Source organism: Bombyx mori, chromosome 21 (assembly GCF_030269925.1).
Source record: "Bombyx mori chromosome 21, ASM3026992v2".
NCBI classification, from domain to species: Eukaryota; Metazoa; Arthropoda; class Insecta; order Lepidoptera; family Bombycidae; genus Bombyx; species Bombyx mori.
Window position 1 is genome coordinate 7,869,063 of NC_085127.1, and position 20,052 is coordinate 7,889,114.

Consider the following 20,052-nt stretch of genomic DNA (forward strand, 5'->3'; position numbering starts at 1 on the left):
ACTATGTACTAGGCTTAAGAGTAGTTTACCGTACTTCATAAGATCGTACCAACTTTGGCTTTCCTTACGACCTATCTTCGTGAACACACGTATATCACATTTTATCATAAACTAGCTGACCCGGCAGACTTTGTACTGCCTCAATCGATCAATAACAGACCTAAAGTTTTGTATAAAATAAACTTAAAACAAACAAAATGAATCCGTCCGACGGGGGATACATCAAAGCGAAAACAAAATTGTTATTTTTAATTAATTCCGAGCATTTTCATATTTATCTACCTTTTAAACCTTCTCTGGACTTCCACAAATAATTCAAGACCAAAATTAGCCAAATCGGTCCAGCCGTTCTCGAGTTTTAGCGAGACTAACGAACAGCAATTCATTTTTATATATATAGATTACCTATCACAATTTGTACCAGATTGGTATATATTATACGACAATACTTTTGACCGAGTTCATAAAAGCGGGGGCTATTTTTTTAAGGGTGTTAATATAGAATCTTTTGAAGTGAAAACTTCTTTAGAATCGTTGTGATTTCAAACCGGATGCAACGGAAAAAACGACAGGTAAGAGACACAAATACAAAAATGTGTAGGATGAAGCCAGCAAAGAATGAGACAGAAATATACAGCGCCATCTGTGAGATTTTCTAATACTAACGTGTGTATGAAAGCTCTTGTAGTGAATTTTAATTTAGGATTATACGTGAAATTAAAATATCAATTCACAGAGGGCGCTACCTTACAATTATTTACTAATGACAAAATTTTACATATACTTAAGACGTTTAGGATAATTGTATTTTAATTTTGGAAGGTTTCACTTCTACCACGGGTGAATTGCACACATGTATTTTTTTTTCATTGTGAATCGATCCGTCGTTTCTCATGTAGAGAAATAAAACATACCTCTAGATGACAGTATTTTTACTATTATCGTTTGGATTCTTTGAAATACGAGTTATGTAACGAGCAATTTTCATTTATGTTTTCCATCTATTCATCAACATGTAACAAAGCGAGAACGTTTTTACGACGCCTTCTATAGCGGAAATTGAGTTTGTTGAAAAAAACGAGTCGCTCATCGTAACCTTTATGTAACATTTTATTGACTAAGCACTTAGCAGTTTTTCGATTTTATTGGAAAAGCAACGAAATAGTCTACTTCCGAAATGTTTCGAACCTGATATTTTCGCAGATCTCAATGGCTTCTTCATAATAGATCATGCTCGGGCTAGGATTGTAATTTATTGTAAATTAAGCAGTCATTTTCTTTTTCAAGTGTCAATTCTTAACAAAAAACGTTGGTCCTTAAATCGGCTTTGACAGCTGGACTGAACAAAGATCGCGTTCTTTTTAAAAACCATTGGCAAAGGTTTTTATGACACGATACTCCCCTACTCTACTACAATTATCATCTTATACACATGACATTAAGCTCACAATCCACTACTTCAATGAACGAATAAATCGTGTGATAAAATTTTACCCGCTAAATTTCAAAATATATTAAAGAAGTCTTGCATCGAAAGTCAAACCCGTAAAGTTACGGGATTTGCGAATATATTAGTGATATTTTATATATAGTAGTGCAAGGTAGAGGAGGTAGAAGTCGATCGAAGAAAACATGGATGGGGTGTGTGAATGACTATATGGGAGAGAGAGCAGTGAGTGTGACCAGTTTACTGGTGGTAGGACCTCTTGTGAGTCCGCACGGGTAGGTACCACCACCCTGCCTATTTCTTCCGTGAAGCAGTAATGCGTTTCGGTTTGAAGGGTGGGGTAGCCGTTGTAACTATACTTGAGACCTTAGAACTTACATCTCAATGTGGGTGGCGCATTTACGTTTTAGATGTCTATGGGCTCCAGTAACCACTTAATACCAGGTTGGCTGTGAGCTCGTCCACCCATATAAGCAATAAAAAAATGTGCTGAGTTGACGGCTGATAGAAGAGAATAGTATAGAAAAAATCGCTGTGCCTTGTGGGATAAGGTCGAGAAAAAGAAGAGAATAAGATTTTATATATATTAGAGTCAAGAGCTTCACGCTTGAAGGTAGTGTTGATGCATATTGTAATATTTATTGCTCCAGTATCCAAAAACAGATTTCAATTAATACGAACCGCGCAATAAAAATTTGAAATCATACCACATATTTTCGACAATACAATACAAACATGTCACATTCATATTTTTCATTTGTTCAGTTGTTTTATCGAATAAAGGTATTAATTAAGATTGTTGAATTTACATACGCAAAATGTTTACAAAATGCTTACTTAAAATTGTAAATAAAATAATTAACGAACTGTATCAATAAAATAATAACATATATTATATTTTTTGGTCATTTATTCACTTAGAGTAAGTAGTAAGGTTTTTGAACTATAGTAAAATTGATAAAGGTAAATTTGTATGCAACTTAGAGAGCTTTTGCAATAATATCAGTAAGTTAAAAATGCTACTTTCAGTAACGACTGTAAGTGAGCACACAAAGTCGTAGTATTTTTCATCTCAAAGTTTTGCAGGATAATCCAAAGTTTATTAACCATTCCACTTTTTATAAATTATTTAGAAGAAATTTATTTCCTACTAAAGAGCTTATTTCAAATCCATCCAATATCCATTTTTAAACTAATTGTTCAACCACAGTCAATTAGAATATTAATAAAAGATATAATTTAAAGTTTTATTATAAATTTTATTTGACTTCCGAATCTTTAATTAATAAAAAAACATAAAATATAACAAATATTATAATACTAAAAATAACAATAAAATCGTTTGTTCTTCATTTAAACTTAATGTGTAAAGAAAATAGTAGAGACGAAAACCGCTTTAATTTAGAGGAACAAGCTTAATGGGTACTTTGTCTTAATCCGCAAAGCTTGCGGTTGCAAACATAAAATATTATTCTCTGTTTAGTGTGAGTTAACGAATGAACATCATGAAAACGTTCCAAAACTAATATTAGATATATTAGTTTTTTGCAAAATTTGACTGGGAATCTGAATAAGTTAGTCAGTCAATATTGGTGAAATCGTATGTCCATAACTTTTGTTCAACTACATGATATTCTAATTTAGCTCAATTCACATTCCCAAACAATATACTTTCGAGAGTAAAAGGGAATATTTTCACTAAGGAATTTCATTTTAGGATTATTTGAAAATATTAATTAAGTTTCTGATTTAATACTAAAGCAGGCCGAACAATGTGATTTTAAGCTCTGATATTTTCGGTCACAGGTCTCGTGTTGTTACCTCTGACGTATGAATTTAAATCAAATATTTGATACAGAACAGATGATTCCACTGCTCTATGTTTTTATAGTAAATATCAGCAAGTGAAATGAATATTATTACTTAAAATCATAGCTGGACATTGACAGCATTTTCAGCTTCTCATAGGCCACAAACTCCAAAAATAAAAGCATATTATACCGATAAAGTGTGTGGGAAAGTATTTGGATACTTCAAAAATAACCTTTGAAAATAGCATAACCAGACTATAACTACTTTTTGGGATTTTAATTAAATAGGTAAATTCTTTCGTTGATAGAAAGAGATTCCTTGTTTAAATTTGCTTGGTTCCAGTTCATTTAGGCTCACAGTACCAACGTCCTCCAGTAATGAAACAGGTTTATGACCGTGTTTAATTTTATTACCCGGTATTATGTGAATATATTTTACGGGAGTCGTTCGTGTACACACATTAGGTACATAATTACTTAGAAAAATGTATGCTCATCCCAGGATAGGTTTAGGAATATAGCACATGTGCTTTTTCTACCATCCTACTTATTGACAGCACACGACAACCCTACAATTACTACAATAAATTCTCATATCTAAAGGTGAGTGGTGGGATTAAATTGTATATATAGGCTTCGAATATCTACACAAATATTTCATGAACCCAAAGCGATAGTTAATCAAACGGATATAATGAAATAGGCCAGGAGTTTTTGTTTTAACGTCAAATACATAATTTGAATTTTTGGAAGAACGCAATAACGCACCTAGCGTACTACTGCTCGCCTGTGGCTCCATTTCCCTGCTATAAGAGATTAAGCATTTCCTTTAGTCGCCCGGTTTTTACAAGAATGATGTGTTTCTTATGATCATTTGGAATCATGCCTTTAATTGAAGCCATTTAAGATTGGAAATCCATTGTTGATCTATATAAGGCTGCAAGAAAGGATTCACCGCCACGAGCCTTCGATCGTTTCTGTAAATTATAGGGCGACATTAAACTAAACCAAATTGGTCACGTATCTGTTTTATTGGTTCAGTAAATGCTTTTTCCTATTCGAATTTGAACTTTGTTTCATTACAATGAACATTGTAAATTGCACTCAGGTGGTTTGGAATATAAAAAAAATTGACTGGTTAATGTTTTACTTTGAACAGTTGAGTGTGTTTACCCGTGACAACACTTAAGCCGATACCAACATAATATAAAACTGAGAATTTATTTGTTTGTGTCTTTATAATCTATGTGCTGTTTATTTGTTTGAATTAATAATATGTAAACATTTGTTGTTGATACTTTAGAAATGGTTTCTTATGTGTTATTGAATGCCTTTTAGAAGACAAAAAGCAGAAAAAATTATTTCATTTTAATACTTTTTTTTTATTGCTTAGATGGTTAGACGAGCTCACAGCCCCTCTGTTGTTAAGTGGGTACCGGAACCCATAGACATCTACAACATAAATGCCCCACCCTTCAAACGGAAACGCATTACTACTTCATGGCAGACATGGGCAGGATGGTGGTACCTACCCAGACGGACTCAAAACTTAAAGCTAGTACGATGACCTTAGAAATTACGTTTGGTGTTGAAAACGTCGAGCGCAAGCCATGGTGTAGATTGATGAGTGAGTTTATAGAACTCCTGAATGGTGGTTCGAAAATTATAATTACTTTCCTTAATTTTACTGAGCCTGTTCGAAAGTGAGAATTCAGCACATCGATTTTGTACTAAGCCAAAAACTTTACTGAGTTAACAATTTAATTATTCTAAATGTCAATTAACTTATAAAAGCTATACAACGATTCGTTTATTTTACATACATAATTGTAAATAGAAATACGCTTTAATAGAATCCGACTTCAAATAGAAAAAAAAAGGAATTCCAAAACAAATTAATATATACACTAAAAACAAAAATCATCGAAATCGGTTGGCGTGATATTGAGTTATTGAGTTATTCATCTATTTGTCGTGCACGTACTTAATGCAAATTTAAGACTTATATGGTTTTCTCGTGGATACCATTATCAGAACTGGATTAAATTGAAATCGGACCACACGGAAAGTGTCAGCTTTCTAATAAAAAAAAAACATCAATATCGATTCACCCAATCAAAAGTTATGAGGTAACAAACATAAAAAAACACAGTCGAATTGAGAACCTCCTCCTTTTCTGAAGTCAGTTAATAAAACTACTTTTTTTTTCCTATAGGAGTTTGATATTGGATTGAGTTTGGTATTGAATATTTAATACCAAACTCAATTTCTAAAGTTCACATCTCGCTTAAAGATATTATATTTATTAAAAATAGAAAATGGTGTGTATATTATTTATCCGGTACATATAATAAATACAGCAGACATAATTCAGGTAGAAACGTTAAACTTTGAATCAACATCAAGTTGGAAGGGAAACTTGTTTACAAATAATGTTATATCAGCAACTGTAATGAATAGTGATGTAGTATTTTGTTTGGTTTTCGTATGTCTTGTTGAGAATATAAAATTTGAGATTTATGCTAGAATTCCCTTTGTGCACTCTAATTGTTTTGTCTTCCTACGCCATGAAGTGTGTTCTGGAACAAAAAAACTGCAGAGTAGAGAATTGTGTATAAAATGTAAAAATTAAAGTGTGGGAATGTTTAGCATTTAAATTATGTCCGTAGGAACATGCCTGAAATTATGTTTTTGCTTTTAATTGTTGCACAAGATGTTTAACAAGATGTTAAACATCTTGTGCAACAATTACTGTATGTTTAACAAGATGTTAAACATACAGTCAATTAAGACATCCGTAGATTTCGGTATAGTATCAAAATTAAGTTAAAAAAGTTTCATTCAAATGTTACAATAGGTTATTGGAAATAATGAAATATGCACATAAAACTTAAATCAGAATCAAATCAGTATAAAATATCATGTGTATCAAAAAGGTGGAGATAAAAATGAATTTAGGTTAAATAAATTGACCACATATAGTTTCTAAATAAATTATAAAAGAAACTATTATTAAAAAGAACATATTTCATTTCATAATATTCATATGTTTTAATGAAAAAAATTCTATTTAATATCTCAATTGATTTTGTAAAATCATTTTTTTTAAATATACGCTATATTATTACATATATTTCTAAATATTAGCTACACGTATTTTATGTGCAATTTTTCCTTGAAATACATCTAACTCTTCTGCCTTTTTAGCCTCAGATCCTGAGAAATCGCGATACAAAACTCGAAAAAGGTAAATTTCAGACGGACGTTGCATACTCACACAATACGTTACCAGAGCCATTGTTTTATTAAAATTGTTAAACGGAATTCTTATTGTCTACAAATGTTATAATTTAAGATTTTGAACGAAGTTTTTATAGATTTCGCAGATATATATTCAAAGCTAATTAAGCGCAGCCACCTGAAATGAAAATTTTAACATTTCGTTTGTATCACACCATTCGTAATCATATTTAATTTACGTAAATCAATGTCCTATCCTTATTTCTACGACGCAGAAGTTCGAAGAGTAGCGTAGTATGTGCCCCTGACTAATGGGCCGAAAATGGAGCCTCTGGGTCTGCGGAGGGACTTCGGTTCCCTCTGTATTTTGTACCGTATGTTCCATGGGGAGTGCTCTGAAGAATTGTTCGAGATGATACCAGCATCTCGTTTTTACCATCGCACCGCCCGCCACCGGAGTAGAGTTCATCCATACTACCTGGAGCCACTGCGGTCATCCACAGTGCGTTTCCAGAGATCTTTTTTGCCACGTACCATCCGGCTATGGAATGAGCTCCCCTCCACGGTGTTTCCCGAGCGCTATGACATGTCCTTCTTCAAACGAGGCTTATGGAGAGTATTAAGCGGTAGGCAGCGGCTTGGCTCTGCCCCGGGCATTGCTGAAGTCCATGGGCGACGGTAACCACTCACCATCAGGTGGGCCGTATGCCCGTCTGCCTACAAAGGCAATAAAAAAAAAAAAAATCGTGAGATCGACTACAAATTCAGGCATATACTCATGTGACGAACAGCTTCACTTGCTCTGTGTTTCGGTCATTAACATTTGTGCAAATTCATACATTTATAGTTAGTACTTATAGAAGTCTCTATTTCAAGGAATGATAGTTTAGGTTTGAATGACTTTATGTGAGTCCTCAATTATTTAATTTAAAAATATACCCGCTTACAATACAAACCCGTATATGTTTAAGAGCACTTGAAGCGCATATGAAGAATGTGAGACACGCAATAATGCTTGTTTATATAGAGAAGACAATTTAAAATTCATTCGCGAAGCAGCTGGTCTCGAGTTATTAGGTTTACAAAACATTAACTGTCCCCTTCACACTAATAAGCTAGACCGCGCCAGAGAGAGATGGGCAGACTTTTCATGATGCGCATGCAGTGCGACGTCACGCCCCACGCTTATTCACACACACTACACAAGCGCAACGTGTGAATGTATTGAACGTGAGCTACATGGAAGGCGGAGTGGGGGGTGTTAGGTTTTATTTTCGTTACGGAATTTCTTGATTCGGTCGCCGCGCTCAAAGCCCGCGATAAAAGCTATGCAATAGCTTAAAAAAAGTTCACATAGCAAACGTTAAAATACAACTTCTTCATGAATCTAAGAATTATCAAAGTATATACAGACACCATTTAATTTTCTTATGTTGACTACCAGCCACAATATTATTCCCTACTTCGGTTCGTCACCCTTTCACATCCCACAACTTCGAGATAAACGATGTTTATTTTGGACAAACAAATATTCAGAGGTTACATACATAGTTTATCGTTTAAAGTTTCGACTTGTACCGAGAAACTCATGAATATGCTATGATAAAGATGCTCTGCTGTTCTAAAATTCTATATGCTTGTCTTCATGAATTACATTTTCACTCATCGCTAAATTATATTGACTATTTATGTTCAAACTATCACACATTAATCTCGTTTTCACTGGTGGTAGGACCTCTTGTGAGTTCGCACGGGTAGGTATCACGACGCTGCCTATTTCTGCCGTGAAGCAATAATGCGTTTCGGTTTGAAGGGTGGGGCAGCCATTGTAACTATACTGAGACCTTAGAACTTATATCTCAAGGTGGGTGGCGCATTTACGTTGTAGATGTCTATAGGCTCCAGTAACTACTTAACACCAGGTGGGCTGCAAGATCGTCCACCAACCTAAACAAGAAAAAAATTTAAACAGGTATCAGCTAGTTACACGTATACTTAATCTTCGTTAAATGTTGAAAATCTATATTTAGACAATTACCATTTTTTTAAAACCTCCACAGCTTATAAACAAAACAAAAAGAAGTTATTGTTTACCTAGTTTTCACAACATGACATATCGTCACGATCAATTTAAATATTTATTCACTTTGTCTACATTGTCTCCAGTCTGCAAACGCTCCAAAGAAAATACTCCTTTGTCTTTTGTTACAGTTCGTTCATCTTTAATCGGTAGACCACGCATGACGAAACATGGACAACGAAGGCAACAGTACCATATTATATGATGGTAATATAATGTACCCAAGTGAATTAACTCTTCGCACAGAATTCAATACGGATGGTAATAATATGAACGTCTGTGCAATATGGCCAATAGAAAAATGTATAGAGATCCTCATACTAAATGACACAAAGACTGATGATATCCTTGGCCGATCGTTCATTTACAATGATACTCAACTTACATGCTTAGAACATGCTCCAGTACTCACCAAAACCACTGTAATCAGAGCGAGCGTTCTTTCTGCTATGGCTTTTTTATCCTTCATTGGCAATGTGGCAACAATTATAAGCATTCGGAGGAGTAAAAGATGCAGAGGAAGAGCACGACCTTCTTGGACCGCCATTTACAGTTTAATATTCCAGCTCAGTATAGCTGACTTGCTAGTAACGATCTTCTGTATAGCAGGAGAAGCCGCTTGGTCGTTTGCTGTCCAGTGGTATGCTGGTAATATTGGATGCAAATTATTCAAATTCCTACAGATGCTAGCTCTTTATTTGAGCACTTTTGTCTTAGTACTAATAGGAGTGGATCGGTGGCTTGCCGTTAAATATCCAATGAAAAGTATGGCTACAGCGACAAGAAGCGGAAGGCTGGTTATAATTGCGTGGGTCCTGAGCGTCATACTCAGCATTCCTCAGGTAAATATTAATTATGAGTCTATTTGTCTTAACCGAAGAGTCCAATTTAACTTTCGTGAATTTTAATAGACAGCATTAACAACCCTAAAGGAATATTTATAACTTGAGTCGTTACTGGTAGCGTGTATTGAGATTCCGCAGAGGTATGTATATTCGCGAAACAGGTTTGAAAAATGAAATTGGTATTTTTTAATACAACTGATAATTCCACTTCATTAACTCCTTGACAACAGATGTCTTCTTTGCCCATCACATCATTCGGTACAATAAAAAGACTAGCCAGCGAGAAAACAATTAAAATTCGTAAAATAATAGTAGAAAAATCCATGGTTTTCAACCTTGAATCTCGATTTTAATAATAATATACAGATGTTAAATGTTGAACATGCTTGGCATTTCACACGAATTGCTCATTGAAAAGAAGGGTAGTCATTTGACAAACTGTACACACAGGTGTGCCTGCCAAATTGCGCCGTGTTTACCATTGTCTTTATGAACAAAAAAAAATTCCGTACAACATTCACGGCTTTTGAAACATTCCAAAGCGAACGGCTAACACGATTTAGATACGCCTTTTAAAATGGATTCGACGTAATAGGATTATTTAATTTATATTCTTCGTCTCTACACTCATCGATGCTCTAATGAGTATTTTATGAAATTAAATTACTATGAAATAATTTGTATATTTATGTCATTCATTTGACCCGATTTTCATAACCAAATGTGCTAAAATAGACTATAAAGGGCTTATATTTTTTATCAGATTATTTATATTTATTTACAAATTTCTTAATAATAATTCAGTCTGTTTTGAATCGTTGTAGATTTCAATCAGAATAAGTGCGCCCTCTGGAAACGTGATAGAAGAATTCTAAAGTGTCCTTCATTACTACTGTACTTCACGCATGATTTTTATATGAAATGCATCATAAAAAAAATTTTTTTCATGATCTTCATGATCCTTAGATGGGCAACAATAACTCAAAGTCCACCTTTTTAGTGTTACGTTACCAACTCCTATAAATACTATAATAATACTTTTCGAAACGACAAGAGTGTGCTACTAATGCATTAATAGCATTATTGTTTATAATGTATGTAATACAAATATAACTTGAGTTCCCGTACGGTCTCTTCAGCACAACAAAAATATTCCAACGAACATTTTTTTCACGAGCCACATGAATAATAATTTGTTTCAAAACTATGTTCCGTTATTAATATTCATATAGGCACATAATAAGTACATTCGGAGCAGAGGCGGGGGGCCCCCGTGCTCTCATGTAAAGCGACCCGCTGGACACGACCGGAATTCTAATCTCAAGGTCGAATTTTTTTCATGCAAATCAAATATCAGTTTCAATTATTTTGTTTTCAATTTCGTATATACGTATACTGGTGGTAGGACCTCTTGTAAGTCCGCACGGGTACCACCACCCCGCCTTTTTCTGCCGTGAAGCAGTAATGCGTTTCGTTTTGAAGGGTGGGGTAGCCGTTGTAACTATACTGAGACCTTAGAACTTATATTTCAAGGTTGGTGGCGCATTCACGCTGTAGATATCCATAGGCTCCAGTGACCACTTAACACCAGGTGGGCTGTGACCTCGGCCGCCCACCTAAGCAAGTGGAATTCAATCGTGAACATTTGTTAAGTACGAATTTCATTAGAAAATTGGTACTTGCCATTCGAACACCGGTGCATCGTTAGATATTAATGCACCGGACGTCTTATCCTTTAGGTCACGACGACTTCTAGATGCCGTCACTCACCTGGAGATATGAATTCTAAGTCTCAGCTGTATAGTAAAACGGCTGTCGCACCCTTCAAACCTCAACACATTACTGCTTCAGATTCACCTGTAATTGAGCAAATTAATTTGTGCGGGTTTCATTTTGATTACACTATGTTATTCTTTCGTAGTGAAAGTCATTCGTGGCCATGAGTTAATTGGATTAGATTTAATCTTCAATTAGAGTTGATTAGATAGCTTGGTATTTGCATGCGGGATTCCAACACCGGCACAGTCGCATCGCTTGTTACGAATACACCGACTGTCTTATACTTAAAGCCAAGACAACTTTAAATTAATACTACTACTAGTGACTAGTATGATAATATATTATAAATCATTAGTCTAAGGCTATTACGTATATTAGGAGTCTAGGAATCTACTAGGGTCATATTTATTACTCTCACAAAGCATTCATCTGTTCCTGTTTAAAAGATAAGATAGCCGTCATACAATCTAGATTTGAACCTCATATCTAAAATAGGTTGGCGGCATTTACTTTGATTTCCATGGACATCCATGGTAGTTTCGTTGGCCCATAGTATAAAAAAGTTTTTGTTTCAGGCCGTAGTATTCCGAGTAGCAAAAGGCCCGTTCTTTGAAGAGTTCCATCAGTGTGTTACACATGGATTCTACACGGAGCGATGGCAGGAACAAGCATACACTACTCTGTCGCTAGTCTTTATGTTCATACTGCCATTGATTATATTGGTTTCTACTTATGTGTCGACGGTTAGGACAATTGCACGTAAGTTTCATTTTACTAATATGACATCGTCTCAAACTTTTTTGGTCTGTGTGTTGCATGTCGCGTGACGGTCGGCCACGGAGTAGGGATAAAGTGAAATGCGCTCGTCAGAGCAGCCAAGGCCAATATGGCGGCGCCTATTGAGCAGCTGACCGTGTAGTGTATAGACTATTACTTAATTTATGCCAGTGCTCCACGCTGTTTTGTTTTTGTCAGTGTTTAATCTAAATGTTGTTTGCCAGAGTTAAATGTCTATAATGTGAAAAAAAGTTTCAATTTTACTGTGGTTTCATAAAACCACACAATCCTTTTTTTTTAATCGCCTAACTATTGCTAGTAGTCTTGAGGGGTTATGCTAGCTTCAACGGACGCGTAGGCGAGCTCACGGAGCTCACAAAAGCAGTGCTTCGCTGAATCTACCATGATCAGAATCGCAACCCTTTGAAAAGATCCGACGAGAAATTTAATGGGCTGTTTTACTACCAATGGGCAGCTAAATTCATCGGATCATTGTGCAGATCAATGGAAACGACCAGACCAGAGGCTTTATCTCTAGTAACCGGATCATTAGTTCTATCCTATTCGTAGTATGTAACTGTTATTTAGCATTGGTATGTGAATGTTTTAGGCACTTTTAACAGAGAAATATATATTATCTAGCCTTTGAATATCGAATGCTTGAATTTAACTCTATGAGAATTAATAAATTAAACATTTTAAAATAAAAACGGCTTCCTCGCTAAAATCCGCTATTTATTAATTTATTCAATTAAATACAAAGTCAGGCTTACAGTTTTCACCAAAACGCCTAACTCGTTAACCCAAAAAACATTACTAAAATTATTAAGTATTTATTATTATGCAAAAAATAATATTATTTTAGATAAAAGTATTCCCGGTATTGGTATGCCAATGATTTTATTGACAGTATTTTAAAAGCCCCTGATAATAGAATTCTGAAATAGCACAACTCATGTATTTTCAATGAAAACACAAGTTGATCTTTTAGATCCATAAATAAATTAGTGACTATATTTGTTGTATAGGTTGAAATTGTAAACGAGATTTTGTTTTAGATTTTGTTTTATATACTTAATGCTTATTCACTTAGAACTAGGATTAAAGTATTTATTAAAGATAGATATTAGAGATAATAGATATTAGAAAATTAGATTAAAGATATTGTTAAAGTCTCCTGTATTACGCCAGCAAAAACACAGGAGACATGAACTAATAAATATAACCGGATCAAGTTATCAAATAGTATAATTAAAAAGACCCATACATGTGCTCACATATACAAGTATGTTAGAAGTCATAGTTGTTGAGCGTAAATGAATTATTTACTAACTGAAAATCTTATTATTGTACTCATAAATAATAAGTACATGTATGTAGCTCCAAATCTTGCTTGCTACACAATGTTTCCAATGGAACTACAATGAAATAAAATATGTGTTATGATCGATTCGATTCGTGATATGTTTTCTCAAACGCGGCAAAAGAGGTATAGCTAGCTTCAAGAATATAAAGATGATAACAATAGAGTATTAATCTATACATATAAATAAAATTAGAGTGTCTGTTTGTAGTATTGAAATAATCGCTTTTTACTACATGCGTATGAATATATATATACGGTACATACACCAAAATAACATTTTTTACAATTTTTGTCTGTCTGTCTGTTTGTTCCGGCAATTCTCTGGAACGGCTGGACCGATTTTGATGAAACTTTCACTGATAGGTAGCTGATGATATAAGGAGTAACTTTTTTTAGACTAGCTTCGCCCCGTATATTATATTATATTACTTTAAGTTTCAAATACTTTACAGTTTTCGTGGTCACGAAAGTCATTCGTCGGTCAGACGTTATGCCGCAAAAGTACATTTTTTACTGGTGGTAGGACCACTTGTGAGTCCGCGCGGATAAGTACCACCACCCTGCCTATTTCTGCCGTGAAGCAGTAATTCGTTTCGGTTTGAAGGGTGGGGCAGCCGTTGTAACTATACTGAGACTTTAGAATTTGTATCTCAAGGTGGGTGGCGCGTCTACGTTATAGATGTGTATGGGCTCCAGTAACCACTTAACACCAGGTGGGCTGTGAGCTCGTCCACCCATCTAAGCAATAAAAAAAAACCATAGTTTTCATTATATCTATGACTAAAAAAGGCCAAAGAAAATACTAGCCTTACACGAATTATGATTTTCTGTAAAACTGAATACTTAGTTGTTACTTGAATATTTATTATAAGTCTCGAGAGAAACTATGACCAGTATTAACCATAAGAAATATCACTGATAATTTTAGTTAACATAGATAATTTAAAACATAAACGTCTAAAGTTATAGTGTACAGAAAGAAAAAATAATTAACATACAACAACTATACTTAAGAGAATTAATTAAAAGTATATACGTATTATCCGATATTATATAACAAGACTCACCTTAAAGTATTCAGTGCTTTTAATAGATCTGACGGTTCGGATTTAATGGTTATGGGACAGCCGCTGTCCCAACTAGTGGCTACAGAGGTTAATTGACCTTGGCCCATGAGGTCAAAATCTGCCTTCACAAGATAGTCTTTTTTTTATTTATTGCTTAGATGGATGGACGAGCTTACAGCCCACCTGGTGTTAAGTGGTTACTGGAGCCCATAGACATCTACAACGTAAATGCACCACCCACCTCGAGATATAAGTTCTAAGATCTCAGTATAGTTACAACGGCTACCCCACCCTTCGAACCGAAACGCATTACTGCTTCACGGTGGAAATAGGCGGGGTGGTGGTAACTACCCGTGTGGACTCCCAAGAGGTCCTACCACCAAGTTCATAAACAATTATAAAGTAAGCCGCGGTAATTGCGCAAACTTACAAATTTAACTAGCTTGCCTTAAACCCAATGATAATACGTATTAATTCAACTTTGAAAGCGGCAGTATTTACATCAGTTCTATATCAATATGTCTTTCTTAAATTAGAAATGTTGTAATTCGTATCTTATTTCCTCATTTTGATTAAATTCGCGTTACATTTATGTAATTATCCTTAAATTAAAAACCAATCTCCGAGATACGTTTTGATGAAAGTCATCCTTCAGTATATTCGCCTTTCAAGCAAATATACGATGCGGTGTCAGTTATTGTGTGGCAAACTGGAATGTCATTTGAGTAATTAAAGTGAGACGCTCCGCTTTTGAGCCGAATATAATTTAACGATATTGTGTTTTACAGTTGATAGTTCTGAGATTAAATTAATTGATAACGACAGAGTACCACAGAGAAGCTCAAAATACATACTTGTGACCTAATGCGTTGGACGGTGTACTCAAACCAAGTGATGAGACATCTCCAGGGTTCAAGCTTTGAGGCAGGTAGACCGTCGAGGCGATCCGCCCCGTTCTCTCGGACTGGGTGAATCGCTACCGAGGATGCCTCATCTTCCCAGCGATCCAGGTGCTCACGGAACACGGCTGTTTAAGCTACCTGCATCTCGTTGCCTGGAGGGAGCCGACGCCGCAGTCCCACCACTGCAGTAGCTTTGACGGGTTCCCGACTTATCATAGCACTAGGACTGTACGAAGACGCCGAAAGGGGCATCTACCGTGTGGTCGGCCACGACAAACCCTCACACATCCCTACTAGTCTGTGCTATCAGCCCAATGTACTCGATGTGTGTGTTCATAACGGACCACACTGTCCCATGATAATTGAAGCGCTTTACGACCTGAGTACTCAGCACCTTCTCATCCTTATAACTTTGGGACTGAATGTAACTCGATGCCTCCGTAGGGAGTTCATAACTTATCACTCCCAGGGACGCCGGCGAGAACGCTATCTCAAGTCTTTTTACATTTCCCCGCAACAGTATATGACTTCTCAGTCGGACACTCTTGTCAGAGTGGTCGTGGTTGCGCTGACGCTGTATGTGCAGAAGCACCCGTTAGGTCGCCCATGCTCCCGAGGACCGCTCTCCAGGCAATGTGCTTCCAGGTCTGGTGGTTCGAACTTATATGACACGGCTGTTTAACTCCATTCTCTCCACATGTACTTCCCGGGAACTTGAAAATTGTGCAAGGTGATAGCTCTGACCAAGTCCGGGGAGAATAGGCTCCAGCTATCATCGGATTATTATTACTATTATGTTTATTGCCATTCTATGCAGATGAGCATACGGCCCACTTGATGGTAAGTGGCCACCGTCGCACATGGACGTCAGCAATGCCAGGGGCAGAGCAAAGCCACTGCCTACCATTAAGTACTCTCCGCAAGCCTCGTTTGAAGAAGGACATTTCATAGCGCTTGGAAAATACCGTGGAGGGGAGTTCACTCCAAAGCCGGATGCTACGTGGCAAAAAAGATCTTTGGAAACGCACTGTCGAGGAACGCAGCGGTTCCAGATAATATGGATGAACTCTGCTCCGTTGGCCGGAGGTGCGATGATAAAAAGGAGATGAGGGGATCATCTCGAATAAATTCCTCAGAGCATTCCCCATGGACCATACAGTATAAAACACACAGAGAACCGAAGTCCCTCCGTAGACCCAGAGGTTCCAAGCGATCCATGAGAGCGGGACTATCGACTATCCGAACAGCCCGTTTCTGTATGGAGTCAAATGGAAGTAGCTGGTATTACTCTATTGTCGTATGTAGGCAGCAAACCATCCCTGTCCCATAGACTGGAGAAATGATGCTTGGGTAGACGAGTTTTCCCGAGATCCGTCCCGTGCCGTAAGCATGCATGACAAGCCGTTCTTCTCCTACGAGAAGAAGTCAAAGAATTATTCAATTATAGTGTATACCAACCCAAAACTGTCAATTTATATAGAAAAAACTCCTTCGTAAATAATTTTTCTCTTAGAAATTAAACTTTTTCAAGGTATTATATTTAATGTTGGGGCTCAATTCATGAAGGTGAACACGAACTCACCTTATTTCAATAATCTTTTCAGCTATTATTTTGCTTTAATAATGAAAACAACTATATTTAGAATGCTTAAAAGGTTTCAAAGCGTTGGAAAATTTTGTAGACGATTTTCGGTCAATATAATTTTATGATATTTTGTACTTCGCATATCTAATTTTTTGCATTGTCGCAAATGTCGAAATATTTTCTTATTATTAAGATATATTACTAAAATATCAACTGTAGATAAATTTACTGTGAATTTGGAAGCGGATTAATTATTTTGCGTTATAATCGCGAAAGCTCGACTAATAGTTAATTTATTCTATTATATTCTATTCTATAACTAGCATGCCCATTTATAGCGTTTGTACACATTGTTAACTTAATACTGACGACACGCATTTAAAATATTTGTGGATCAACTAAAAAATGAAAAAAATAATTAGTGAATAATGAAATGATTTTTTCATTATCATTTTTATGATCCATTTCAAACGGAAAACTGATTTATAAATGGGAGCATCTCTGATTCAAATATGTACATATGATTTATTAGCGTACTTAACGAATGGAAGGAGTACAATGTTACCCGAGCTTACCCTGTTTAAGTGTACCTTACTCTTACTTGCCTCTGAACTTTTAATCATGGTGACTCACTAATTAAAGTGCCTTTGAAAATATTTCGGGCCCTAAACGATGTCAATTGTAAAGCTTCTCTCATATTCTACGGATCATTGAACAAGCTTTTGGTTTCAATGAAAATGCTTGATTATCAAAATTTTAACCGATTAATTATTTTCAGAGAGTGAAAAAGTATTCAAACCTGAAGTCAGAAGGCAAGAAAAATATTTCACTCCCGACATGAATAGACGGAGATTAATAGATCGGGCTAAGATGAAATCTTTGAGGATGTCCGTTGTTATTGTGGCTGCGTTTCTGATATGGTGGACTCCGTACTACGTAATGATGATAATATTTACGTTTCTGAATCCAGACAAAAACGTAAGTACAAAGATTTGTATTTTACAAAATCAAATGTAAGTGACTTGATCATTGATTTTAACGTCGCCCAGATTAAGATTATAAGAACTCTATACAAGATATAGATGGTTTTAAATCGACATGACTTTACTGCAACATGCAAAATGTAGCTTCAGAAAAAATATGGCATTGTTACAATATTTCACCATGTAAAAGTGACTATCAAAGAAATTGTACCTTTCACAAGCGAATTGTACCTTCTAGGATTAGGTTGAATGCAACAAACAAAATATTTAAAAGAGTTTGAAATTTTAAAAGTTATAAAAGTATATTGTGGATGTGGAGGGTGTGGAGTGTGGCGTGATTGTTAGCAAATATTTAATTTGTTTAAAAAAAAAAAAAAAAAAATTGGGAACACTGGTGAAAGGGCATATTGTGATTTGTTAAACGTCACGCATACGTACCACCATCTTGTATATTTCTGCCGCGAAACATTCATGTGTTTCTTTGTCTAATGTCTCAAGACGGATTGCAGCATGTTCTGTATATGGGCTTTAGTAATCACTTAACATCAGGTGGGCTGTGTGCACATTCTCCAACTATGAAATTGTACTGTGCTATGTCAGCCGCACAGCAAGGTACCAACCAACCACTATCCGCTCGAACCGTGAAACAAGTCTAAAATTACCAAATGGTTCATATGTGAACAATAAAATAAAATGCCATACAAGCTATGAACATATTTTATGTGTCATATTTTATTATACTATTTTAAACTGAGGCTGCTAGTAACCAGATATGATTTACCATCTCCGTATATATGTGAATATAATACTAACATTACATATATATATACAATATACTCAGTAAAAGATTATTGCTTGTTATTGTAGTATTGAGAGACGAATTAACTCGAGTCCCGTCGAGATGAATGAGGGAGGTGAAAAATCCAACGGCATTGTTCGATTTGATCCAAGTATTTTCTTTTTAATACGCTTTTATTAACTTCAGATGTATTTAATATGTACTAGAGGTCCCGCAGTAGTCGAAATTCGACTTTATTTAATTGAAATTGTAAGTTTGTACACTATTATGATTCTATTGTCAAGGACTATTATACTTCACTATTTTTATTATACTCACTTAATCAAAGATTTCGTCAAGACTACACTTTAGACAAATATTAATAAAGAGAAAACAGTATTTAATCTATTCTCAATTTGACAGACTATAACTGACAGACTGCAAAGAAAAGTTTGACAATAAAGAAATATAGCATGCGTGTGTGTGTCAAATACATGGTAGTGTGTATAATGTTTTCTTTATTGATTTAATGTATCTTTTATGCATTATTTTAAAAAAATATTAGCATTGTGCACTTCTTCTCTATAATCTCTATAAGTGTGAGAAATTTCATACTCCTCCGTCCGCGCAATTTTCGTAAAAAGGGATACAAAGTTTTTCCTTCACGTATTAATATATAGATGCTTGTAACGAAATCTTTGAACATGCTTTTGACCCCCTTGAAAACGTCGGATTAACTCGAAATTTGGTATATATTTATTAAGGACCGATGACATTCCAATATTTAAAAAAATTGAAAGAAAGTTGAAAAAATTGAAATTCAACTGAAAAATGATAAATAAATAATAGTTTAAAAAAACTAACAAAATACGCTTTTATAGAAAATCCAATTAAGAAATAGAAAATAAGTTTTAATAAATTTTAATTTTAAGAAAAAGTGATTTTATTGTAAAAAACCCAATACAGTCAAACCTGGATAAGCGAGAACTGGATAAATGAGAAAACTCTATAAGTGAGAGTAATAGCCAGGACCCGTCATTTTAAGCTCCCAAAACCTCTATTAGCGAGAAACAGAAACCTCTGTAAGAGAGAGTCGTTTCTCCCTCATGGACCTCCGTAAGTGAGACTGCTACTTATCTATACCTCTATAAGCGACAGTCGAGCTTTATTCTTTATATTATTTAGGAGGAACAAATGACAAAACAAACTACAAATTTAACATCTACTATTTTATGACTCATTCTTAACTTTCGGGGAACTTCCTACCATTGTTTTTGTATTGTTTTCTCGTCAATATTGAACCTATTCTATTTCATGGAACTAAATAACGTTGTTATTTTATCGCATTCTTTTCGAATGGACACATGTGCCTGTGTATCGTCCTGTTTGTCG

The 20,052-nt window shown here is 35.3% G+C and overlaps 1 protein-coding gene across 2 annotated transcripts in view; it reads left to right on the forward strand.

Moving 5' to 3' along the window:
* Positions 1–20,052, forward strand: part of NGR-A21 (neuropeptide receptor A21) — a 117,854-nt gene that overhangs the window by 72,779 nt on the left and 25,023 nt on the right. For both annotated transcript variants that reach the window (NM_001134247.1, XM_062674542.1), the window contains 3 exon segments: positions 8,710–9,420; positions 11,778–11,961; positions 17,678–17,877. In NM_001134247.1, the coding sequence (NP_001127719.1) occupies positions 8,749–9,420; positions 11,778–11,961; positions 17,678–17,877 (1,056 nt within the window). In that variant the 5' untranslated portion in view covers positions 8,710–8,748.